This window comes from Dendrobates tinctorius, unplaced genomic scaffold (assembly GCF_039654945.1).
Source record: "Dendrobates tinctorius isolate UK_male_01 unplaced genomic scaffold, ASM3965494v1 ptg000086l, whole genome shotgun sequence".
Taxonomy (NCBI): Eukaryota; Metazoa; Chordata; class Amphibia; order Anura; family Dendrobatidae; genus Dendrobates; species Dendrobates tinctorius.
Window position 1 is genome coordinate 66,651,785 of NW_027361754.1, and position 26,421 is coordinate 66,678,205.

The 26,421-nt window shown below is 43.9% G+C and overlaps 1 protein-coding gene across 8 annotated transcripts in view; it reads right to left on the reverse strand.

The window, feature by feature from the left end:
* KAZN (kazrin, periplakin interacting protein) overlaps window positions 1–26,421 on the reverse strand; it is a 901,428-nt gene that overhangs the window by 212,057 nt on the left and 662,950 nt on the right. For 6 of the 8 annotated variants that reach the window (XM_073585543.1, XM_073585542.1, XM_073585547.1 and 3 more), the window contains exon 3: window positions 20,846–21,029. In XM_073585543.1, the coding sequence (XP_073441644.1) occupies window positions 20,846–21,029 (184 nt within the window). Of the gene's footprint in view, window positions 1–20,845; window positions 21,030–21,186; window positions 21,286–21,318; window positions 21,531–26,421 lie in introns of those variants that run through there. The other 2 variants (XM_073585548.1, XM_073585549.1) reach the window with 2 other exon arrangements.

Sequence of the window (26,421 nt, forward strand, 5' to 3'; positions counted from 1 at the left end):
GAAGCTGACAGCTGAGGATCGCAGCCCCCAGCTGTGAGTTTTATCTGGCTGGTTACCAAAAATAATAAGGGACATGAAAATCTGAATCATCTTGGTGTAACACTTAGTTGAAAGCTTTATAGACAAACGGATACAGGGGGCAGTAGAAATCTGGGCAGGATGCAGACTGGTCCAGTCTCGAGCCTCTGCCCTGCAGTGTGACCAGGTGCACTTTGCACTATGACCAAACAATACCAGGGGGGAAGGGCAAGTGGCAATTTGCTCTAGACAGTCTCATTAAGGCCCTTTCCTTTACCTTTAAAAGCTCACATCAGCTACAGAATTATTGCCGGCAAAGACACCTGCTCCCAATCAGCGGATTTATGCTCTTCTGGGGTCCCCCAGGAGGATACTTACCAATGACCAAAAAGGTCAGAAGCCAGTAGGGGGGTCCACACTGCTGCTTTTGTTGACCATTATAGATTAACCTTTACCCTGCTGTAGTGATCCCACAATCTATAAAAGGGTCTCGTCTTCAGTCTGGAGAACAGATTTATACCAGAGCAGATTTCTCAAGATTTCTTTTACATTAATTCCCAAGATTACGATTGGTTACCGACAGACGGTTGATCATGGAATGTGTGACTTGGCTGGCGGCTATTTCAGATCTCTGGAATTAGTTCGGCAATATAAAATGTGACAGAATTCGTTTAAGACTTTTATTCTGGGTGTGGCCATCAGAACGTTCTGTAAGTCACATTTTTTGAGGGATTATTTTTTTTAATCTTCATAACGCTCTTGAATTGTGGATACAGAGCCCAACAATATACTATGGAGCCATGCCCCATTTAGAGTCACAAAACCTGTGTCCCGCCATTTGTAATGTTTTCTAAAGCGACTGTCACACAACTACACCCAGGCACCAATTGTAGCCAAGAGGGAAAAAGTCAATTAAAAAAAACAAACAAACAAAAAAAAAAAAAGCTTTACTCATCCCCCATGATTCCAGCGCTAAGGCCCTGTTCACATTGCTTTTTTTTGCAGTGTGAATCACAAAAAAAAAAAAAAAAAAAAAAAAAAAGATTCAGACACCACCCCCAATAGGGTCATAGCCTACGATGAGATAATCTTTAATCATATAGTGCCAACTTATTCCGCAGCACTTTGCAATGCAGATGATGACCGGACATAAAGAGTTCAAATGAACTCAGTTTGTGTTTTCTCTCTGAATGGATCCATTGTTTAAAAAGTGAAGTGTAGCAGAACTTAGCAGGACTCAGAAGTAACCCACACAGAAAATGCAGTGTGAACAGAGCCTTAAGAGATTATATATATATATATATATATATATATATATATATATATATATATATATATATATATATATATATATATACATACAGACTAATGTTGGATGAACCAGACGATACTGAGAGGTTCGGCCAAAGGTCTGATGTGTATGGCGGGTGTCGGCCAACTACTGGTCAGAAGAGATGTGACCAGGGTGTCTGCCCCTTCATCGTGCTGCTATCAGATTACATAGCAAAAACCTGCTTACACATTCCCTTTACTAGGAAATAGAACGATTTACTAATAGCTGGGTGTCTCGAGACAGAATCCTAAAAAACTACTCACCCTGGTAACTTGACTGTGCAGACTCCCATCTTGAATGGATCAGAGATGTGTAATCTCAATTTACACTATGCCAAAAAGCACAGCACTCAGCCGTTTCCACCAGTCCCACAGACAATGAACAGAACAGAGGAAGAGCATGGCCACCCCTGCTCCATTCAAGAAGCGGCTCTGCAGAGCCTGGCTCATGGACTCCAGCTCCCTTTTCTCTTGATCAAAATCTGCAATATAAGTCTTTGAGTTCGTGAAGAAAAATCAGACTGCATTTGAAATCCATCTAAGTGTGGCCCAATTTTCACAGACTGTCACATAGGAGAAGGTGGACAAACTTTCTCGTCCACATGTGAGAAAAACAGATAACGCTTGGTCAACACCCTGATCAGAGTCTGATAAAAATAAGAAAAATCGGACGTCTGAATGAGCCCTTAAGCCAAGTTCATAGGTGCAGTGTGCACTTTGCCTAATTTACATGAGTCCTCCAAATTGAGACACCCTTTTTCCAGTTTTCGCCTGTTGAATTTTCACATAATTTGCCATCTTGTATATTTTGCTGCTGCTAACAGGTGCACCATCGCTTGGACATGACGTGCTCCTTTCTTCTGCCTCCCCGCTGCTCTCCTCCACACTTTGACCAGGACATCATTATTAGAAGCCACAGGTTGCAGGGCAGCGCCTCAGACTCCGCTGGAGGTGATGGATGGAAGAATGTGCAGGCTCAGAGAAGAGAAATGTTCTGCTGCCAGAACAAACACATAAAATCTGCTGTAAAAACGCAAAGCAAGAAACTTATTTTACCAGATGTCTCAGTAACTCCAGATTTTCACCGAGAAGAGCATCTGTCCTTCAGTTATCTCACATAATCCAGAGGATCTGGACATAATTAGGCCATCAGTGAGAACTAGGACAAAAGGCAAAATATCTAAATATTTCCTATGGCAGCCAGTTTGGTTGATGGCAAATAAAAAGGTCCAACAGACGCTCTCCACAAATGAACCAAAACGCTGAAGTTGACCGCCAATATTTCCACAGCCAATCAACAGCAGCAGATGGTGGTCCACTGGGAGATTGCACATTTGCTCGTAAAGCAAACCTGAGTTTTACTTTATGGTGTCCGCCCCAACATAGCCAACATGGAGCTAAACTTGTCCTGCTACGTAGCTCTGGCATGCAGTCGAGAATGTTGCGTTTCCACTAGGACTGCATTGTAGAGATGAGCATTTTAATTCGAGCTCACCCCGGTGGAGTGTCTGGTTCAGTCCTCTCAGGCAGTCAGTTTTCCCTTCAGTACCTGCCATCCCCTGTTCACCATCCTTAGTGCATCTGGTGCTTACTAGGCTCCATGACATCATAGGGCTAGCACAGAAATGAAGACCGACCGCCAAGGAGGACCGGACGCTGGAGTAGATCAGCGCTGATCAAATTGCTCATCTCTTGCAAAACATGAACCACCATGAAAAAGGAGAAAATGAATGAATGAAGCCGGTGTGTAAAGCAATAATCCTAACCCAGTGGGAATCAAAACATCATATAATAATGAAACTATCCACCGAATTTTGAGGTAAGAATGACCCAATGGAGAAACATCACACAACTGGAGATCCAAAAACCAACAGTGTTGGGTATGCCGTGATCGAATTGTATCCCACGGCAGAATCAGCCATCAGTGCAACATGGATGCATTGTAGTCCACTGGTAATGCCGCGCACAGCTGCATTATGGATTTCAGTCCAGATCGGAGACAAGGTTTACCCATATCTTTGGGGTTCTCCTGATGAAGTCAAAGCACTTAAAAAAAGGCATCAACATTAACCCACACTGTTGACCTCATTGCAGTTTCTTGGATTTTATGGATACACAACCAACAAGCGTAGGATACCCACACCTATTTCTTGAAGGCTATGCCATAAGAACTGGAAAAAAAAGTCCCATCACATAGCAGAAAATCTAGGTGCCACATTCTGCAGAAACACTGGAGGAAGGAGCAGGTGCAAAATACTGATGAGCAACCAGTCACATCTATCAACCATGGGGGGGTAAATGCACACAGATAAAACATCAGTTGCACAGATACGTGTAGTGCACCATGCCGGCTTTCAGCCTATTGGTCACGCTTATACTAGATCTGGCGGACTGACGAAAACCGTAACGAATACTTCATGTACTTTTTCATCTTTGCAGGCAACAGTCAGGTCCTGCAATGATCGTGGTGGAATTGGGGTGTCTGTCCTTGTGGGGTGCACTTATATGGTACTGGACAGCCCGCCGGCTCTAATAGCATGGACTGCAAGGCTGTGTACCCACGTAAGAGTTTTTATTCGTTTTTACCGGCAAAACCGCTTACAAGAAGCATTCTATTCATTTTAATGAATTCCACACTTTTTGTGCACATTGATGCCTTTTTTTCCCGTGAAAAAAACGCATCGCGGTAAAAAACGCAGAATGTCATTAATTTCGCGGAAAAATCTGCATTTTTAACTATATTCTATGAGCAGGAGAATGCGCCTGTAAAAAATGCATAAAAAAAAGTGCGTTTTTCCTGGGAAGGAGTGTTTTTTTTCCTGCATACTGTACATGGGCACATAGCCTAATACGGCGCGGTGCACTACATGTATCTGTGCACTGGTACCATTTATAAGCTTTTTCTGTGTGCTTTTATAATACTAAACCCCCACCCCGCCCTCCCCCTATGGATGATCCTCCGTATTCTGCACCTGCACTGCCCCCATGTTTTATTACTGGGGTCCATCTGCATCTTGCAGTATAGTGGTATTGTGATCAGGTAATGACAATTATGGCCTCCTTCCATGATGCTTTATGGAAGGTTTTTTGTGCGCGATTCCCGGTCATGCATCCAAATCAGATATTTGGGGACATGGAACCGGGCACAGCTACAAATAATCATTTTTGGAGCTGTATTTTGCATGCGGCAAGCTTGTATCTTCCACAGCAGAAGCTGCAAAACTTGGCACGTGTTCACACATGAGCCCCTACTGGCTTTCAATAAAGTAGGCTTAGGTTTCACCATCGGTGAAATAACACTGGCAGAACAGAATGGTATAAATACCGATGCATGAAGAAATGAAGACAGGAAGGGGAAAAAAAAAACGTCCAGAACTGCTAATAGGAAAGAATAGAGCAGCGACAGAGTCCAATTATCGGAGTTCCCTGTATGTTCAGGTTGCGGATACAGATTCGTAACAAGTTATCCTCCTCAGTCTTCTATCCGCTGCATTCAATTATTGTAAGCCCATGTATAATTTACAGCTGGAGCCCATTAGTCTTTTTTGGGGGATATTTTAATATCTTCAATTATACATCTAGATTTAAAGACTGTTCTTTGTGCTTTATAGCCCGCTTTTATGGTCTTTAACTTATTAATGGCCTGGCATATATCGATTCTTTTCTGTTATATCCAAAATGGACATTGTACCTGGTGCTGTCCTCTACAAATCAAATTATTTGGTATTTTGGGGTTAGTGACAATTGAAACATTAGGTACGTTGAGTGCAACCCTGAAACACAATGGGGGAGATTTATCAAAGCTGATTATTTCTTAAGTTTTAAGCCCCCGTTACACACTGCAATATTGCTAGCAATATTGCTGTAAGGTCACCGATCTTGTGACGTTATAGCGATATTGCTAGCGATATCGCTGCATGTGATACTTACCTCCGACCGCTCCCCCGCTGGTAATCGCTGATCGCGCGAGAAGCTCCTGGACCATTCCTAGTCGGCCACTTCCTGCTGGGACTTCCTGCTGGCGCCGACGAGCGACGCGTGGAGCCGGGCGGGAGGACATCAGGATCGCCGCGTCTGACAGGTAAGTAGCGATCCCCGTCCCCAGCGATGTCGCTGGTGAGATCTGCCTGTTTGGCAGCTCACTAGCGACCACCTAGCGATGCACCAGCGATCCTGGTCGGGATCGCTGGTGCATCGCTAGGTGTAACGGTACCCTTAGACTAGACAGTCTTAAGGGCCTGTCACACTAAGCGATATCGCTATAACGTCACTGGTTTTTGTGACGTAGCAGCGATATTGCTAGCGATATCGCTATGTGTGATACTTACCTCCGACCGCTCCCCCGCTGGTTATCGATGATCGCGCGAGAACGTCCTGGACCGCTTCTCGTCATCAGCTTCCTGCTGGGCTTCCTGTGGAGAGACGAGCGACGCGTGGACGCGGGCGGGAGGACATCAGGATCGCCTCGTCTGACAGGTAAGTAGTGACCCCCGACTGCTGCGATGTCGCTGGTGAGATCTGCCTGTGTGGCAGCTCACTAGCGACCACTTAGCGATGCACCAGCGATCCTGACCGCGTCATATCGCTGGTGCATCGCTAAGTGTGACAGTACGTTTATGTGTGCCAGATTTAATCAGTGGCTCAAGCGTAATCTATTTTTAAAAGGAATCTGCCAGCACGCTTTTGTTAAATAATCTGAGTGCAGAATGATGTAAGGGCAGAGACCCTGATTCCAGAGATGTATACAGTACCCTGCTGGACTGTTTCAATAAAATTAGTGTTTTATCAGCAGGAGATAATCGCTAGAGAGCTAGGTGTCTCGTGCCTTCTAGTCCAACCCCGCCCACACCACTGATTGGCAGCTGTCAATATACAGTGTACACAGAAAGCAGCCAGTCTTGTGGGCGGGTTTATACAGGGTTCAGCATTCAGAGCTCTGCAGCAGAGAAAATGGATTTTCTGACAACTGCTGCATGCAGTATAGGTGATACATTGCTGGAAACAGCGTCTTTGTCCCTACATCATGCTTCTGTCAGATTACAAAGCAAAAACCTACTGACGGACTCCCTTTAAGACTATTTTGATTAGGTTTACCCCCACCTACATATTTGTGCCACAATTTTGACACTAAGTGTTGCATGATAAAACAAACCCTTTTTCCGATAAGCCATGCCACTTGTCGAACATGTTGTAAAAAGTCTAAAAGGCATAGGAGATCTGGTGCGAGACACGAAAGTTCTTTGGTGCAAATTACTTCAGAATTCTGATGCATTTAGCTTGATAAATATACCCCAACGCTTTAATTTACTCCATACAAACCACTTCCTTAGGCAATTTGTTTTTTTTACATAACAAACCCAAAAAAGTTAAAAGGGGATCTTTTTGTCACTGACATATGGCTTCAAATTAGAGCCACTCTGGATTCTCCCAGATGATCAGTGGTTCCCAGTATTCGCCTCAGGTGACCCTGACAAACAGATTTTGCTTGGTCACAACTGATGGGTAATGTAGTGTTAGATGGAGACCATTTCAAGGTTTAAGATCAGATTGGAGAACTCCCGAATCTGGGAGTTCTCCAATGTAGACAATCCTGCCTTGCTAGAAGAGTCCTTTTGACTGATTTTAGTGTTCCTCCTGCTGGATCCCAAGTAATTAGCTGAAATCTGTAAACCTGGTATAAAAAAAAAAAAGAAAAAAAAAAAAAAGTGCTCAGTCAGATCTATGGCTTTTCTAACATAAGCAGGACAGAGACCGACCTCCCTCCACAGAGAGACCGACCTCCCTCCACAGAGAGACCGACCTCCCTCCACAGAGAGACCGACCTCCCTCCACAGAGAGACCGACCTCCCTCCACAGAGAGACCGACCTCCCTCCACAGAGAGACCGACCTCCCTCCACAGAGAGACCGACCTCCCTCCACAGAGAGACTCTGCCATCACTCTCCATATTGACCAAGGGCTGAGATACCAGAAAAGTGTTACAAACATAAAAATTGTTTTTTTGACCCTTACAACTTTTTAGAAGTAGGCAAGAACATTAGTAGAAAGATCAGCTAGCCCCCTGGAGCTAATCTGGTAACTACATACACAAGTGACCTCCAAGTGCCCTAAGGGGTCTTGAAAAACTGCTAAACAAGTTTCCCTTCCTTGTCCTCCCCTTAAACTATTCTTTAATAAAAAAAAAAAAAAAAAAAAAAACCCTTGAAAGGGGTAGTCATGTTAGTGATTAAGGAAAAAAATTCAGCTTTTCAAACAGCGCCACTTCTGTCCAAGGGTCATGACTGGTATGACCGCTCGTGCAGCCATGTTCTGATACAAATAACGTTGTGGGATTTTATTGTTGCAGCTATAGGCTACAAGTCTACATAGTAAGGTTAAAAGGGGGGTTCCCTTACAATGCACTGATCAGAGGGTCTTCCAGGGATAAACTATGGAGAACTGAGCAGGAAGGGTTCAGTTATTAGCAAGTATTACACACTGCCTACTGAAATAATTGACCCATTGGAGTAAGGTCAATCTTGGCACATCTGGGTGTGAACGCCGATGTCTGGACCGGCTGCCTGTCTCCGGACCCAAACTCAGCCACACAGAGCAAACCTAAACCAGTTTAACGCACAAATTATCCAGGTCCTTCATAGCGATACTTATTTTTTGCTTTGGCTAATACATGTGGCGCTACCCCTTAAAAAAAAAAATTAAAATAAATATATTACAGGACTTTCAAGCAGATCCATGACTTCCAGACTGGATGTGGGGCTCTTGACCTGAGCCTACAGTCTTATACAAGTCTACGAGGCTGTTGGTTGGGCGGTCAGAGAAGCATGGCTGGTACAGACACAAGTGGGTGTGAAACGTGAATATGAGAATCCACCTCAAAGAGCCAAAATCTCAGAATCCAAAAAGTGTCCATTGTATCGGTAAGTCTGCTGTATGATGACGATGACAAGGTGTAAGTCAGGTAAGCCCTTGATGGGAGGGTTTAGGAGCACAAGCAACAGAGGAAACAATAGCGAGTCTACGCAACCCTCTGAAATTATTTCCTAAGTAATAAGAATGACATCTCCAGACCCAGGTGATCTCACCCTGTGTAGCACAGCCAGGCTCGGTTCATAGAACAGAAATTCAGAAATATTTTTATTGCGAAATTCTGCCCTTAGGTATTCAGCAAACAGTATTCTCCCATGGGGAGATGATCATTCATCAGGCTAGAAACGGTTTAGTCACATTTTTTCTGTGTTTGCTGTTTTGGGCGTTCCTAAATCCTTGAGGTGTGGGCGGCAGATGACGTGCCAGCAATATTTTAGATATGGCTTTGATCAATGCTGTGAGCTTAATCACAGGTGCCGCTTGTTTTTGGCATGACATCCCATAGACAGGTGCATCCGCTAACTTAGCACTAATGCGGCAAAGTTTTACAGTCAATACTTGGACCGATGACATGGTGACATGTTTTTTTTTTTTCCAACAGAAAATATGGGAGAGGGCAATATGCCATCATCAACGACTTAAAGGGAAGCGATCCTTAGAAAATGACCCATTGTTTAAGGCTACGTTCTCACGATGAGCTTCAGGTGAATTTTTGATGTTGCAGATTTTCTACATCATTTTTGCACCCATTATGGCTACTTACATTCTTTCTGAAATACTTGGCATTAAAAAAAAAAAAAAAAAAACCCTCGTTATGGTAACGTAGCTCAAAACAGTTTGTATGGAAAAAAGTAAACATTTGATGTCACAATTTGTATTAAAAATAAAAAAAAATACTATTCTTGTAATTTTCACAGTGACCACTTTTTTTCTTTAAAATACAAACTTGGCTGTTTTAGAAAATAACACATGCACATTAGCCACGATGGTCAAAGCCCGACCTTATATTTTGTATTGAAGCATCTAATGAGCGTGTGCAAAATTCATTGCAAAGGAAGAGGGAGCTGTTATTGGTGGATCCTGTGTTATCAGATGCGTATAGATGTGTCACCGGTTATTGTAACCCTGCCTTTGATAAACAGGCTGCTGTAAACTTTCTTAAAGAATAGGAAGTAGGAGTCAAAAAAAAAAAAAAAAAAAAACCCACAACATCCAGTGGCTGTGTGGGTTTACAATTGCAAAGTTAATTTCTTTTTCAATAAAAGGCAAGACATGTTAAAAAAACAAAACAAAATAAAGACCCATTGCCAAATACAAGTAGAAAATATCCAATTTAACCAAATAGGTTATTTCTGATAAAAACTTCCCTTTCAACAAGTGGAAACCATGATCAGGGCTGAATCAGACCCTGGGTGTTCATATACACAACATGGATCCATAAACAGGCCCCTAGATGTAATGGCCACTGAAAAAAGTGTTGAAAGATTAAAGAAAAAAAAAGTCAACATAGATGAGAACATTACTCTAATGCTCGATAATCACTGGCTTCATGATCAAAAGGAATTGGGGATGAGAAAAATTAGCAAAAATTAGGCAAGCCCAATTGTGTTGATTACCAGGAGTATTCCACCTCCAACTGACGGGTAAAGTGGGAACGAACATAGTGCGGAATCATCTAAAAAAAAAAAAAAAAATTAAGTAATTGGATCTTCACAGAACCATCTGCGCTCATAAACCTACACCTACAGCAGCCGATTATCAGCGCTCCTTACTCTGTTTAGTAAATATTCGCATAGCAATGACATTTTTAGGATTCCTAAAGAGTTCAGTGCCCGGCGCTCATCGTATAGGACATGACCGAAAAGTATTGAAAAACAGCTTCTACTGATGAAATACAATATAATGCAATTTGGCAAAAAAAAAAAAAAAAAAAAAAAAAAAAAAAGTGATCTTGTCAAAATTCAACTTAAAAAAGGCTCATTGGGCTGCTCAAGTGAAACCGGTCTGAGACTGCGACTCTAGCCTTATATATGCCATCCTGTATTCTAATAAATGTTCTGCATGGCATATACTAATGAGGCATCGATGGCGCCTCAGTGGCTGCCACGGATATCCTCGATAACGTCCTAGTCTTGGTATGATTGCTGGAATCTTGCATATGTGCGAGATGTGAAGAGGTCCTACTAAGAGGAGGGTTGTACAAAGGCTGACAGTTGCACCCAGGGAGGCGTTATCCTAGGATTCGACACTGAGGTTTAGGACACCCCTCCGACCAAGTTCTGACTCATCAGCACCTGCCGCGCAGTACATTAAAACTTCATTGTTAAAAAGGGTAAAAAACCTTACTAGGCCATTAAAAACACATTAGAATACAGGATGAGGGATATATTACGCTATATAGTAGCAGTCTTTCACAGTTTGTGAACTTGACAGGATCCCCTTAATGAACCTACCAGATAAGGATGTGCCTAGCCTGCAAAGAACTTTGGGAAGACACTTGAACCAAACCAAAAAAAAGTTGAAAGTTTTTTTTTGTAATAGCAGTTTTAATGTGGGCACATTTTACCATCCAGTTCTCTCTACTGAACAAAGGTCCCCATACATTTCTACAGTTGGTGTCAAGTAGGTTCGCAGAGGCACAGTTGTAGGATATGAAAATCCTTCTATCCTTTATTAGACAATTTTAAAATCCAGCATAATAGAAAAAAATATCATATATAATATTTAAACTTGGGATGTTTGTAACTTATCTATTATGATTTATTTTAAAATTATGTAATAAAACAGCCAAAGTTCAAAAATATGGCCATACTAGCAATATAACATAACTACGAACCTTTAAAAATAGTAGTTTTGAAACGCGCAGGATAGTATGACAAGACCTTTGCAACCTTATTGTTGCAAAACATATTGAAGGCATTGGCTATAGAAGAATTTCTAAGCTACTGAAGGTTCCAGTCAGCACTGTTGGGACCATAATATGGAAGTAGAAAGAATCTAGTTGTGACCAATTTATGGTAAAATTATATTTCAGAGAGAGGAATGAAAATAATTATTGGAAGAGTTGTCCAAGAGCCAATGACCACTTGTGGAGAGCTGCAAAAAGACCTGAAATCAGCAGGTACAATTGTTTTAAAGAAAGCTATAACTAATGCATGCAACCTCCATGGCCTATATGCACGCTCACCACGCAAGAGTTCATTGCTGAATAAAAAAACACGTTCAAGCTTGTTTGAAGTTTGTTCAACTTTTAAACGAGCTGGTGAAATACTGTGAGAATATAGTCTGGTCAGAGGAGACAAATTGAACTCTTTGGATGCCATAATACACACCACGATTGAAAGTCAAAAAGCACAGCATATCACTCCAAAAACACCATACCAACAGTGAAGTTTGGAGCTGGAAACATCATGGTGTGAGGCTGTTTTTCAGCATATGGCACTGGTAAGCTTACAGTAATTGAAGGATGAATGGACAAATGTACAGAGAAATTCCTGAAAAAAAAAAAAATCTCCCATCTACAGGGATGAAAATAAAAAGAGTGTACACATTTCTGCAAGATAACGATCCCAAGCACACAGCCAAGGAAACTAATTTGGTTTCAGAGAAAGAATAAGGCTGCCAAAATGGCCGAGCCAATTATAGAACATGAAAATACATACAGAAAATGTAGGTACTAAAGCTCAGAGTTCATAGAAGGAGCCAATGGGACCTTCAGTATATGAAGACAGTTTGTGTGGAAGAATGGGCTGAAATTGCACCTGCGCAATGCCTGCAACTAGTTTCTCCATACAGGAGGCATCTTGAAGCTTTCATCACTAACAAAGGCTTTTGTACAAAGTATTAATTACATGTCTGTTCAATACTTTTTCCCTGCATCATTTCTCATTATTACACAATTTATGGACATCTACGGTTTAATTTCTTTGCCCGTTTGGATTAGATGGGTGAGAATTTCATGTCAATAGCACCTTTAGAAGTTTATTTAGAAAATTGGTGACATGTTCAATAGTTATTTTACCCACTGTACATAAGGACAGAAAGCTTTTTATACACAAGATGATTAGATCTAAACAATGTTCCGGCACTCATCTGATTCACACGGTAGCAGACTTTCTTTGCAACGTATATAAATTGCAACGCATAATGAGCCATCTTACAAGATTTATATATCAAAGACGACGAGAAGGAGTTTTTCTTATTCAGTTGTAGCATATTTACCCTGGCCTACAAATTAGCAGCAAGTTATTTCTAAGCATCAGTATAAAAATACAAAGAAACTAGTCGGATCACACACAGACTCGAGGGCCTTTGGAGACCACGAGACGAGCTTAGCGTATGAAGTGTTTCTTGCATGAAAGTATGCATTTTTGTATACATCGACCACAATCTCATCTCTCCACCATTGACTGAAGACGGCATCCAATATTTTAGATTTCCATCATATACAAAGTTATTAAAAAAAGAAAAACAAAAAAAAAAATAGGAAGGGAGGGGGAAGAAGAGCTTCTGAACACAAAGGCGGCCAACCTGCGCCCCTGAGGTGCAAGTAATCCCAAACACGAGACCAGCATGAAGAAAATGCAATCACAACACATTGTTTTCATGTTTATCTCAAAACAGGAACATGTTCCGTGAGTCATAGAAATCATTAATTCTTTTCAGCGGGGAAAATAGCATCCATTCTTAAGCTGCCAGCCAGGCATTTGGTTTCCCGGTTCATCACAATGGCAAAGAAAAGATACAAAAAAATTACATTCAACCATTCCACGACTCCTGACTTCTCGATGTACGGCAGCCGCCTCTAAATTCATCAGGCAGGAAAGAAACGTAGCCGCAATTACGAGCCCGGGATGATAATGGCGGCAATTATTTTACCGAGTATCCCAACAATCGGACTTGTTTCCGCACAGCTGTTAAAAAAAAAAAAAAAAAAAAAAAAAAAAAAGGTGATCTTTTACCTAACTAAAGATACAAACATATTCCCACGGACCACCTAGACATTCTGTATGTTGGGGGTTTGCACTTAAACCAGACCTGAAAACATCAATTTGTGCTAAAGAGGGAATTTTACATTTTCTAAAGAGGAGAATTCATAATTTAGGGAATGGGTAATGATGCCAGTAAGCCACACCATTAAGGATGGACTGACATAAGTGGAAATAAAAATGAAGCAACTGTGCGAATTGTCCCTACTGTTTTATGTATACAGCCCTTATGTACCCCCCATGGTAGAAAGCAGAGGAATTGGTGTAACAAGTTCCCCCAGGAGCCTTAAGGTACTGTCACACTTAGCGATATCGCTATGTCTGATACTTACCTCCGACCGCTCCCCCGCTGGTTATCGCTGATCACGCGAGAACGTCCTGGACTGTTTCTCATAGTCAGCTTCCTGCTGTGGAGACGAGCGACGCGTGGAGCCGGGCGGGAGGACGCAGGATCGCCTCGTCTGACAGGTAAGTAGCGACCCCCGACCCCAGCGATGTCGCTGGTGAGATCTGCCTGTGTGGCAGCTCACTAGCGACCACCTAGCAATGCACCAGCGATCCTGACCGCGTCATATCGCTGGTCGGGATCTCTGGTGCATTGCTAAGTGTGACAGTACCTTTTACTCACGGTAGAAGAGGACTTTCATCTTTTGTCACAAGCTACATTTTTTAGAGCCGCACTTTAAGGTCTAAACCCCATGTCTACTCCATGAAGGCCACATACAAGAGCTCATCTCATGGTAGGAATCCAGCCCACCAATTAACCTTCAAGGACCCAATTGCTGAAAACCCATAACAATCAGTTGTTATAAGGAGGGAGCATAAATACAGTGCCCCTACAGGTTGATATGCAGCATTACAAGGTGGTTAAGGCTTACAAAAGGAAGGATCCTAAGTAGTGATGAGCGAGTATACTCGTTGCTCGGGTTTTCCAGAGCATGCTCGGGTGATCGCTGAGTAATTTGATGTGCTCAGAGATTTAGTGTTTGTCGACACAGCTGCATGATTAGAATACTGAATTGTGTGTGTGGATTTCCTAACAAACAGGCATTGCTCACATGTGTTGAGCCTGTCCAGCAGCCACAAATCATGCAGCTGCGTCGACAAACACTAAATCTCCGAGGACACCGAAATACTCGGAAGACACCCGAGCATGCTCAGGAAATGTCGAGTAACAAGCATACTCACTCATCACTAATCCTGAGCACAGAATACCCTCCTGGAAGCTCAAAGTCCCTGAAAAAGCAATAAAGAATAGTAAAAGTCTGACCACTGGCTTTACTTTCATATAAAAGGAGCTTTCTAAGCAAAAAAAAGCCAAATGTCTTCATCTGAAAGTGTTGTCTGCAGAGTGATAATAGATATGTAGATAAGGCTCAGTGTCCTAGGAATAGCTGCACTGTCCAAATCCCAACAGACACGAAACCTATTGATTAAGGTTAGGAGGTCAATAAATAACTTCAAGGAAGCAAAAATCATTCTTAAAGAAAGGCCATCATCAGAAAATGACCTATTATTTTAATCAGGTTTTCAGGTTACATTTATATATTTTTTGCATTCTTTTTTTTCCCAAATCACAATCAGTCTTAAAAATAAAATGGAAATCTTGCAATTCTAACACTGGTCACTGGAGACTTTTTAAGACTAACTTCCTGTTTCCAAAAATTCACATGTACATTAAAGGCCATTTACACATAGGAATATCGCCAGAGAGATCGCTAAAGCATCAACGATTTGGTGACGCAGCAGCGATATCACTAGCGATATCGCTACATGTGACATTCTCCTCCGATCGGCTCCCCCGGCTGGTTGTCGGTGATCGCGCGAGAACATCCTGGGCCGTTTTCTCGTCGTCTGCTTCCTGCTGGCGCCGACGAGCGAGCCATGGACGCGGGCGGAAAAAAGTCATCATCGCCGCGTCTGACAGGTAAGTATCGACCGCTGCTGCATTGCTGGTGAGATCTGCCTGTGTGCCAGCTCACTAGCGATCATTTAGCGATGCATCAGCGATTCTGACCGGGTCGTATCGTGGTCAGGATCGCTGGTGCATCGCTAAATGTAACGGGGCCTGTAGACACAATCAACAGACTGCATCTAATGAGCGTGTGCAAAGGTCACTGTGAATGGGGGGGGGGGGGGTCGTTGTAATCCTGTATTTGATAAGGAAACTGCTGAAAACTTCCTGGAATAACAGGACCTGAGTAAAACAAAAAGTAAATAAATCTCTAGCCCTTAAATAAAATATAAAGAAAAGCAAAAAAAAAACAAAACAAAAAACACAACCAAAACGACTCGTATTGTCATGTTGAATACCTGGACTGTAATCTCATCATGTTAAGTTATTTGACTGGCAGGGAGAGTGTAATTTAAAAGAAAACAAGTATAATAGTAATAAAATATTTGGTATTGCCACAATTGTACTGATTAACAGAACATACTGCATCATTTATACCACATAGTAAATGGCGCAAACTGCCAAAAAAATATAAGACATGGCATTAGAAAAACTGTAATCCCCACAGAATGATCTAAGCAGCATCTTCTGATATCTATAGAACCTTCAGGACAAAAAAAAATAAAAGAAAAAATAACCTACACCAGCCTTGGTGGAATCAAAAGGATAGACATCTCGGAATGATAGTCAGCGACGAGTCGGCAGTGTCACCAGATTTTCTCGTTTGTAGATCTTCAGAACAGCAGCCGTAAAAGTTTATGAACCAGAATATCTGGTAAGGATGTCGCCATCTCCTTTAATCGTCCAGAAGAACGTAAAAACTTTCCTGAGGGCAAAACACGAAAACAAAACTGGATGGGACGTCCAGAATGTACGATAGCCTGGAGCCTCCATAGTCATTCCCTCTTCACCTGCTCAATATCGTCCCCCATGCTTTAATCACAGATGAGGCGGCAATGAAGAGGAGCCGTAATGTAATTACTACAAGCACTAATGACTTCATCCATTATGTCACTTTTTAAGTAAACCAAGGGAAGAGTTGTATCTGCACTGAAGTCCCACAGCAAAGTACAGCACAATGTAGGCTACCTTCACTCACAGCGTAAAACTTGTGAGGATGATGCTAGGAATGATGGGCATCAGCTGTACGTTGTGAGGGTGCCACAGATCCACACCTTAGGTCCGCATCCGTGGCTTGTAACAGCGCGTTTCATTGTAGGTATTGGTGCAGAATTGGCTTTAAGGGGCTGTCCACTACTTATCCACTGACTGGTCACAGTGATCACGTGACAATGTCACCCAATCCCCGGGAGAGACCGTGCCAACACTGGATGCAAGATCTATTCCTATTCTCAAAACAGAAGCCATTGAAGACCATCAGACGCCATTGTACAAAGGATTCCAAAAGCCTCAATTGGGAATATGGGAAGGGTAGACCTTTAGTACACCACCCCTTAAAAACCTTCCCGAGAAGCCATGATCAGCCCCTGACTGCCATCTGACTTCATGTTTTCTAGCATTCTTACCCTTCATAAAAAAAAAAAAAAAAAAAAAAAAAAAAAAAAAAAAAAAAGATAAAAGTGACTAAATACGCAACGCAACGAAGCGCAGAATTATTTACACCAATTACAAAGTCTCCATTGTATCGTATTCTAGTTCTACTGCCCCCAAAGGTGCAATATTAAAGAGCAAAAAAAAATAGAAAAAGAAAACTTGTTTATTAGAATTTTAACATCAACCTTTCATTTCCTGCCACATAACCGCCGCTGCGGGCGACATGGAGTGGAGCCGTAATTAAAACGCAAGTGTGTCAAATATACACTACAGTGAGATAACAGTAAATGACATCAGGAAAAATCACATCAACAGGGAGAAAAGAAAAAAAAAAAAAAAAAGGCATCAGATGACATTTAATACAGACGTGTGGTGAGATACCTACAGGTTTATCGCGGGGCTTGTAGGATTATTAATTGGGATGATGATGAAGAGGAGCAGTTATTAAATCACTCAACGAAGCCGATGTCCCCGACAAAGGCAGACACTAAATCATCGCAACATGTAATGTAATAAGACAACGTACCGCGGGCCGCACATGGAAAGCTAATGCAGAAGACGTGGCGGCAACAGAACTGCGGCTTCCCCGACACACACACAGATATATAGTGGATCACGTAAAACCGCACCTATAGACCACTGTGCGCCCGCCTGCACCGCCGGGGGATTCTCATTTGCGGTTCTCTCTTCATATGGGGAGATAAAATTGTGCCGTTCCTTTGGAATTAACCAAAATACCGTAACCAACGTCTCTAGGGAAAGATAGTTATTTCCAGAAGCACTATATGGCGGCACATGGAGAATCAGTTTGTAATATGGAAGCACAGAGACTTGTGCGCTACCATACAAGACCCATGCACCATAAAACCTAAAAAGGTTGGTTCTGTAGGACTTCTCTAAAGAGTCACTCCTCCTCCCAAAGTTTTTATCCCCTTAATATATTGCAGTTATATTATAGAGCTCTGTGTACTTACAATTGCTCATTTTCCTTTCTACCCAGTCAATTTGCCTCTTCTCCCATTAGGTCCATGACACCAGATGATTACAAACTAACTAGCTGGATCCTTCCAAGCTCTATTTAGAAACAGGAGGTCTGTTTTCCCTGCATGAGTCAGCATTCGATCTACAATTCTAATCACTGCAAAATCCCTGGAAGCCCAGCTCCACTCCTAATCAACTTTTGACTAGTGATGAGCGAATGTGCTCGGACAACGTGTTATCCATGATCGGGTGCTAACAGAGTGTTTTTAGCATGCTCGAATAATAAGTTAGAATACCCGCTGTTTGACAGCCACAACACATGCAAGGATTGTCTGTTTGTTAGGCAATCCCTGCATGCGTTGCAGCTGCCAAACAGTCGCGAGACCTGCAGGCGTGGTGCCTTGAACATTTTTAGTGCACATACAAGTCACTCGGTTAGCACTACTCCTGACCCATCTGCTACGCTCCTCCACCCTGCCAGGGACTTTGAAGTGATGTAAAATTGTAGTTCTAATGATAACTCATGCAGGGAAAACAGACCTCTTGTTTCTACATAGAGCTTAGACGTAGTAAGCTAGTCAGTTTTTAATCACGTGATAGCATCTACCTAATGGAAAAGAGAATTAGATGGGTAGAAAGGTAAAATGAGCAATTGTAAGTACACAGTGCTTTATGATGACTGCAATATAGTAAGAGGATAAAAGCTTTGATGGAAGTACACCTTATCAGAGCACAATCACTCATCACTAGTCAGGAGTTGAACAGGCGTGGAGTTGGGCTGCCAGGGATTTTGCTAAGAGTAGAATTGTAGTTCTAATGATATCTCATGCAGGGAAAACAGACCTCCTGTTTCTAAATAGAGCTTAGAAGGATTTAGCTAGTTAGTTTTTAATCACGTGACGTCAGACGTAATGAAAAAGAGAAGAATTCTCTGGGTAGAAAGGCAAAATGAGCAATTGTAAGCACACAGTGCTGTATAATATGATTGCTATATATTTAAGAGGATGGGAGGAGGAGGGCTTCTTAAAAGGGGGATGTCCAACTTTTGAGGATTATTTTTGCAATTGAATTTCATTCAGCAATTCTGCAAAGTTTGCCTATGGCCTCTGTGCTGCACATTGACTCAGAGGTTTGTACCGTTGCTTTCCATTGCTGGGGTCCAGGGTTCAAATCCCACCACAACAATATCTGCAAAGAGTTTGCATGTCCTCCCCATGTTTTGTGGGCTTCCTCTGGGTTCTCCGGTTTCCTCCCACACTCCAAACACACGCTGATAGCGAATTTAGGTTGTGAGCCCCAATGGGGACGGTGATGAGGTCTAAAAAAGCGCTGCAGAATAGGATTCCGCTATATAAGTAAAGCATAATAAAAACCAGTCTACTTCTAGATGCAAAATGAGTTAACTGAGTATCCAGCAGCGAGCTCCTTCTGATTGTCAAGTTTGTACTTCTTATCTGACTTTTTTCTCTCCACACTCTCAGCTGATTTATGACCACATAGTTGAATGCACAAAAGCCACATTTTTAACCAAATCCAATTGCAAAAATTATTTTTTCACAAATGCGCATTTAAGTAAAGTTAAGTCTACAAAGGAAAATATACATTTAAACAGCTCTATACCGAGTGCACCATGCAGCCAACAACTGTGGGGGTCCCTACTTTGGACAGAGGCAAGAGAACTGTGACGCAGGGCTGCAGTGGCCCCCCGAAAACGTGCTTAAGTGGAATCAATAAAAGGCAGTGTACAATTATTTGGCTACTGTGAATAGGACCCCAAAGATATTCCTGTTTCTGGGGTACCTACTATTAGGAAAGTGGATGGCCGAGGAAAACAAACAATCTGCCACTCTTCCTCCGAGGGACCCTAAATGATGACAGAGCATGAACGCAACACGCGATATGACAGGACATAAAACATGACACATTATATGGCGCAATAAGACGTAGCCTGAAGTCGGATATTAACCCAAGAGGAATAATGTAGATTGGCGTCAGCGCAATAATGTCACAAGCCATTCAGTCGTCTCCATAGACTGCGCCCGGCAGCGCTCCGAGCTGTGACTGTCACCAGCGATTCCTCACAAACACCAGGGGGACTGCCTGCAGCGGTCACAGACTGAGGTCTACAAATGCCACGGGTTCCATCCAGCAGAGTGTTGTGTACCTACGAAAGGATGGGGGGGAGCGGAGATCACACTGTGTAATTGCAGTTTGTGATGACAGCCTATAATAACGACATCTGCCTCGGTGTCGCTGCCCTGCGCAGCAACAAAGCCACGGCCTCTGCAGCGCCATCACACAGGTTTCCAAAGCATCACTTTATCTTTGCGCGTTTTCAGCACAGCATGGGAATAATGTTAGGCCGCATTCACACCATGCGCTACTTTAATGGGTTTTTTGTTTTTTTTTATCATTAAATTGCTCTGTTTTTGCAACATTTCTGGAAAACAACCCCCCCCAATCGCCCATTTTTTTTTTTCATATAATATAGGCCATATTCCCAAAATTCGCTCCTAATGGGTTACTTTTTTTTTTTTTTTTTTTAAATAGGAATTTTTTATTTTTTTTTAAATCGGTAGTCACCACTTTTTCGCACCATTTTTTGGAAAATCTAAAACATTAGGCTGTATTTGCACGATAGGGCCTTTCAAAGGATTTTCCAATCACGCGGTAAAAAAAAAAGTCGACTTTGTTTTTTTGCAGGAAAATCATGGCAAAAACACCCATAAATATAGCAATTGTGTGAGCACCGCCACGGTGTATCCCAAGAAGAATGGTGCGCCGACTGACCCCCCCCCCCCCCAAAAAAAAAAAAAAAAAAAAAAAAAAAATACCCAAAAAACCCTAAAATGCTGGCTTAATATAAAAGCAGTCGATAAAGTCAGAAAAAAATTTACTTTTTTGTGTTAAAAAAAAATAAAAAAAATTAAAATAAATAAAGCAGGTTTTTTTTTTTTTGTTTTCCTGAAAATTAATTTGCATCATCTCGGAGCAGACATTTACATTTATTGCAAATAATTAAATAAAAATTAGCACCATTGAAGCAATAAAGGGTTAAGTCCCCCCAATGAATGAAACTTTCCCGTGCCCCCCCCGGTGTTTCCCGCAGAGGAGCAGGTGGAGGGGCGCCATGTGGCTCCGGGGGTCCCTACCTTGGCTGTTGTGCTGGTTGTTCTCCATGACACACGGGTCCGCGCCGCTCAGCTCCGCCAGTCTCCGGTGCGTGGCCGTCAGCTCGGCTCGCAGGTTGGTCACCTCCTGGCTCGCACACTGCACGGCGCCATCTATCCGGAGGGCCAGCTGCTTGTTCTCCTCCATCATTTGCAGGATGTTGGCCTGGGGAGACGGGAGACAGAGAGCGGCATGGTGGGTACGGGCGCACACACCGGGAGCGGCGGCTCCACTGAAGGAATGAGCGGCACTGCAGGACACACAGCACCTCCTCTCCAAAGGACACAGCGCGCAGCACACGGCCTCTTTAAATGGAGCCTACCACTGCTGAATAGGGGAGTCTCCGCGCACAGCTTTTGGAACCTTTACATCATTTCCATAACGCAGGAGGCCATGAAGGAGATCACACAGATATGGTACATTGTAGTCCAGTCACACATCCATATAATAATACCTCTTAGTACACGGACAGATTTGTGCTCCCCCTCCCGGCGGAGATGTTTGTCGCTTCCTAACTCCTGAGCGCAGTTTCTTGGCTCGCTTTTCCCGTGTTCATTATTTATTCAATGCTGAGTCCCCAAGACAAACCATTTCCCTGGCTGGGGCGGGGGAGCACGGGGTCCGTCCTGCTGCTGTGGACAGACACATGACAGGAATGGCGCAGGGACAGGTTTTGCGCTGTGGAGACATTTCAGAGAAATGGGGACTAATGTTATAGACACGTCCCAGGCACAAGCTCACAGGTACAATGCCTTATCATCAGGGCAGCTAATTACAGGGCTTGGCAGCTGGCACTGATAGTGGGGGCACAGCAGGTAGTAGGGGCACAACTGGCACTGGGGTACTCTATCTACGAGGTGTACGGAGCTGAGCCGCACGTGTGCGAGGTGTACGGAGCGGAGCCGCGCGTGTACGAGGTGTACGGAGCGGAGCCGCGCGTGTACGAGGTGTACGGAGCGGAGCCGCGCGTGTACGAGGTGTACGGAGCGGAGCCGCGCGTGTACGAGGTGTACGGAGCGGAGCCGCGCGTGTACGAGGTGTACGGAGCGGAGCCGCGCGTGTACGAGGTGTACGGAGCGGAGCCCCGCGTGTACGAGGTGTACGGAGCGGAGCCCCGCGTGTACGAGCCGTGTGTGCACGAGATGTACAGAACGGAGCCGCGCGTGTGCGAGGTGTACGGAGCGGAGCCGCGCGTGTGCGAGGTGTACGGAGCGGAGCCGCGCGTGTGCGAGGTGTACGGAACGGAGCCGCGCGTGTACGGAGCGGAGCCGCGCGTGTACGAGGTGTACGGAGCGGAGCCGCGCGTGTGTGAGGTGTACGGAGCGGAGCCGCGCGTGTACGAGGTGTACGGAGCGGAGCCGCGCGTGTACGAGGTGTACGGAGCGGAGCCGCGCGTGTACGAGGTGTACGGAGCGGAGCCGCGCGTGTACGAGGTGTACGGAGCGGAGCCGCGTGTAAGAGGTGTACGGAGAGGAGCCGCGTGTATGAGGTGTACGGAGCAGAGCCGTGTGTACGAGGTGTACGGAGCGGAGCTGCGCGTGTGCGAGGTGTACGGAGCGGAGCCGCGTGTACGAGGTGTACGGAGCGGAGCCGCGTGTACGAGGTGTACGGAGCGGAGCCGTGTGTACGAGGTGTACGGAGCGGAGCCGTGTGTACGAGGTGTACGGAGCGGAGCCGCGCATGTATGAGGTGTACGGAGCGGAGCCGCGTGTGTGTGAGGTGGACGGAGCGGAGATGTGCATGTATTTTGGCATGGGGGCCATTTGAAAGTTCGCTCTGGGGCCCATAACTTTGTAGTTACGCCACTGCTACTAGCACTGGTAATGGGGAACTCTGTCTAGCACTGGTAGTATGGGCATAACTGGTAATGGGGCAAACTGGTAATGGGAGGACTCTTGACACTGGTAATGGGGGCCATCTTGGTTTTGGAGGGGTTTAGCAGGGGCGGCGAATGTGTCTTCCAGGTGATAGGTGTCAACGAGTATTTTGCCTTGGTCGGGGTATGTAGGTACAAGGCAATAAACTGAAGTTTGCCTTCCAAGAAATAAGCCGAGCTGTGGCTGACGTTTATGGCATGCTCTGGTTTGGACATTATCTGACAGATATGGTCTATGGTGGCACCGTCTGGCACTGTTTATTAGATGTTCTGGTTGCTATGGCCACTAATCAGGACACTTTGGTATTTTTGGGGGGAGGGCATTTTAGTTTTGTGCCCTTTAGGAGGGACTCTGAGTAAGACTATTCATGGGGACCCTGGCATGATTTAGGGGGTCACACTGAGTAGTACTATATTTTTTATGGGCACTCTGTTCCCTCTTAGAAGGGACTATTTATAGGGATACTCTACCTGGCAAAGTTTAGGGGGCACTCTGGTTATTTATGGGGGGCATCCTGTTACCCGTTAGAAAGGACTCTGGCTAGGACTATTTGTGGTAATACTGAGCCCGGAACAATTCAAAGGGCATCCTGACTAGGACTATTAATCGGGACCCTGGCATGGTTTAGGGGTCACGCTGCTTATTACTATTTATGGGGGCACTCTGTTACCCCTTAGAATGGACTCTAGCTAGGACTAGTCACTTATGATCAGGGTGCCATGTTCTACATATCACCCAGAGCACTTATTGCTGCGTTAGTGGGGCTTCATTGTTTTTCAGGATTATGGGAAAGCTGGGTAACAAATCTTGAATGAGCGACATCTAAATAGGAGGATTTTATTTTCGGGGGGGGGGACGCTATTCACATCTCTGGATCGTTGCCCCCCATTAGATACAATTTCTGCCCATGGCCCCGTCTTAGTCTCTGTTTTAAATTGTTCCCGAGTCGTCATCTCACTTCTTCCATACGTAGATGATAATTTCATGCTCACACCCATGTTGATCACATCCATCTGTAACACGTCTGGAGCTCTCGCCTGCTGACTTTCACATAGAATTCCCGCATGTATTCATCTACACAACAATTTTCTGCATGTGCGAACACTGGATGTTACACCATGGAAAGACATCAAGCAGAAATTAGAGGCTGCTACAAGAATGTGCATACGTGCAAAGGAGACGTCTCTCTAGCTGCTCTGTGGCCATATACCACGTGTCGGATAATAATCACCTGCACAAATTATGCATCTAATTGGGTTATATAGAGATGTACCACAACTGAGTCACATGGAGCACGGTTCACTTTAAAGAGTCACTTCAAATGAATTGAGTTTATTACCTTGCAAAAATCCCTGCGCTCTTCTGATTCTGACACTCTTTTCTGTTTTGCGCTGCGTCACTGCATTGCAGAGATATTCACATTTGTTGCTTTTGGAGCACAGTATATGAAATCTCTGCCTGTAGTCCAACTCAATGTTTCTTCAGAGTCTTTTCTAGGGGCGTGCACTTTTACTCCTCCCTCCCAGACACTGCCAATCACAACTAGGCAGTGTCTGAGACAGCTAGATCAGCCGTGATTGGCAGCATCAGGGAGGGAGGCGTAAAAGCGTACACCCCTAGAGAAGACTCTGGAGAAACACCCAGTTGGACTATCAAGCTGAGATTTCACATACGGCGCTTCAAAAGCAACAAATGTGAATATCTCTGCAACGGAGCGACGCAGTGCAAAGCAGAAAAGAGCGGCAGGATCCGGAGCACTCAGGGATTTTTACAAGATATTTAAATCAATTTTTTTTGCGCAAGTCACAGCCAGGTCCTCTATTGTAGTTTTTTTATTTACATAGGACTACACGAAAATCTGCTACCTTATTCTATAGGGTTTGTCTGGGACAGATTTTGTTGGCGTTTTGACAGGTTATATCATCAATGTGTGATTGTTAGAGAACTTGGAGGCCAATCTCTGCTTTGACACAACACTGGGAATACACACTGGCTTTGGCCACATCTCACTCCGCAATGCCAACTGAGACCTAAGCTTGGGTGTATTGTGCCATGCTAACAGTCTGAAACCAATATCAGATCCAACCGGGAAACGGTACAGTTTCGCCTTCATATCTATCATGACAGGTTTGAGAATAACAAAGAAGGCAATTCTGGACTGGAGTGTCCTACTACCGCCATCATAGTGCCTTTACACTGCAGTCCAAAGAGTCAAATGAGACATTCAGCTCTGCTTCATCTGTAATAATAGGGCTTATCTAGCTCATACTTCCCACTCCCTGTGCCGCAGAGGGTGTCCATTGGCTGCATTCATGTGTTTTTTGTCCAGTTGCTGGGAGTAACCTTTTGAAAACACTAGTGGAATGCAGGAGATGAGCCCGCCACCACCCGCAACATCTCACATGTCTCCTTCCCCCAATATTAGCACCGTAAACACTATGTCTAGGCTTGTAGTATAGGTCCCTGCATGCATATACTGAAGTTCTCTTGAAAAGTTTTTTTAAATTACTTCTAATCTTCCATTATTTCTTCTCCGTTTAAATTCATGGCATTTTTGTATTCATAGGGCTGTATATAGTAATCAGGTCAATATAATGGTCCCGATTCATCAAGATTGGTGTTTAGTGCTCCAGTCTTGATAAACTGCACTGCCATAGGAGGCACCAAATGTATTAAGAGCCGCGCGCCACTCAATTAATTTGGCGCATATTCCAGCTGCTGTGCTCCACTGCCAGAAACGTTCTGCGGTCACAGATGGGGGGACATTGCTGGCAGAATTTTAAGCCACTGTTGATGAATTATTTGGGCATGCTTGACCGCACCACTTAATTCCCCAACCTGATCCACTTTTATGAAAGTGGATGGAGCTGGCTGGGACTAGAGTAATGCCCAAAGCGGCAAAATTGTTGCTCAATTTTAAATTGTACAAACATTTTGAGTTTTTATACGCCAAAATTTTCATGAAAAGACCTCGATGAATTAGGGCCAAAATGTTTATGTTGTTAAGTTTTTAAAAATTACAGGTAGCTATTTTTTTCCTACGATGTTAAATAGCAAAACTAGCTTTGTATTGTGAGGCAGTGACCGAGGTCATATGCGAGAGTCGCTATGTGTCCCCCAGAAGGCGCACAGTAGCATATTGAGGCCACTGGAGTGCATTGCAGTCATAGGCGTAGCTGTGATTGCAATGCAAAATAAAAGTGAGTGTTGGTCTAGGACAAGCTATTTGTCCTAGGCAGTGGACAGTCCGTTTTCTCCCCCCGGTCTGGGTTTTCCATGTGTCCTACGGCCACAGTTTTTTTTGTAAAAACCCCTGTAGCAGAGGGTTGGGTGTGTCAGTGTGGAGTTTGCAAGGTGCAGAGCAGACGGCTCTGCAAAAGCTCAGCCTGTGTGAGGAAACACAGCACCCAGCAGAGCAAACTCCTGGCACCACGCAGCATTATATGGTGGTGCAGTCACCCTCGGCAACCGGCTGCATTTACGGACTGGCTTGTTTCCCGGCTGCGATCCGGAGGATACCATTTGTTTTTTTTACAAGTTTTGGACAAAAAACCTACTTTTACTTTGAACTTTGCTGGGTCACTGCCTCTCACTGCTCAGTGAGGACACCGCTGAACTACATTATTTACACCATGAGTGACATCTGACAAGGATTCTATCAAGACAAGAGCCAAAGTTTT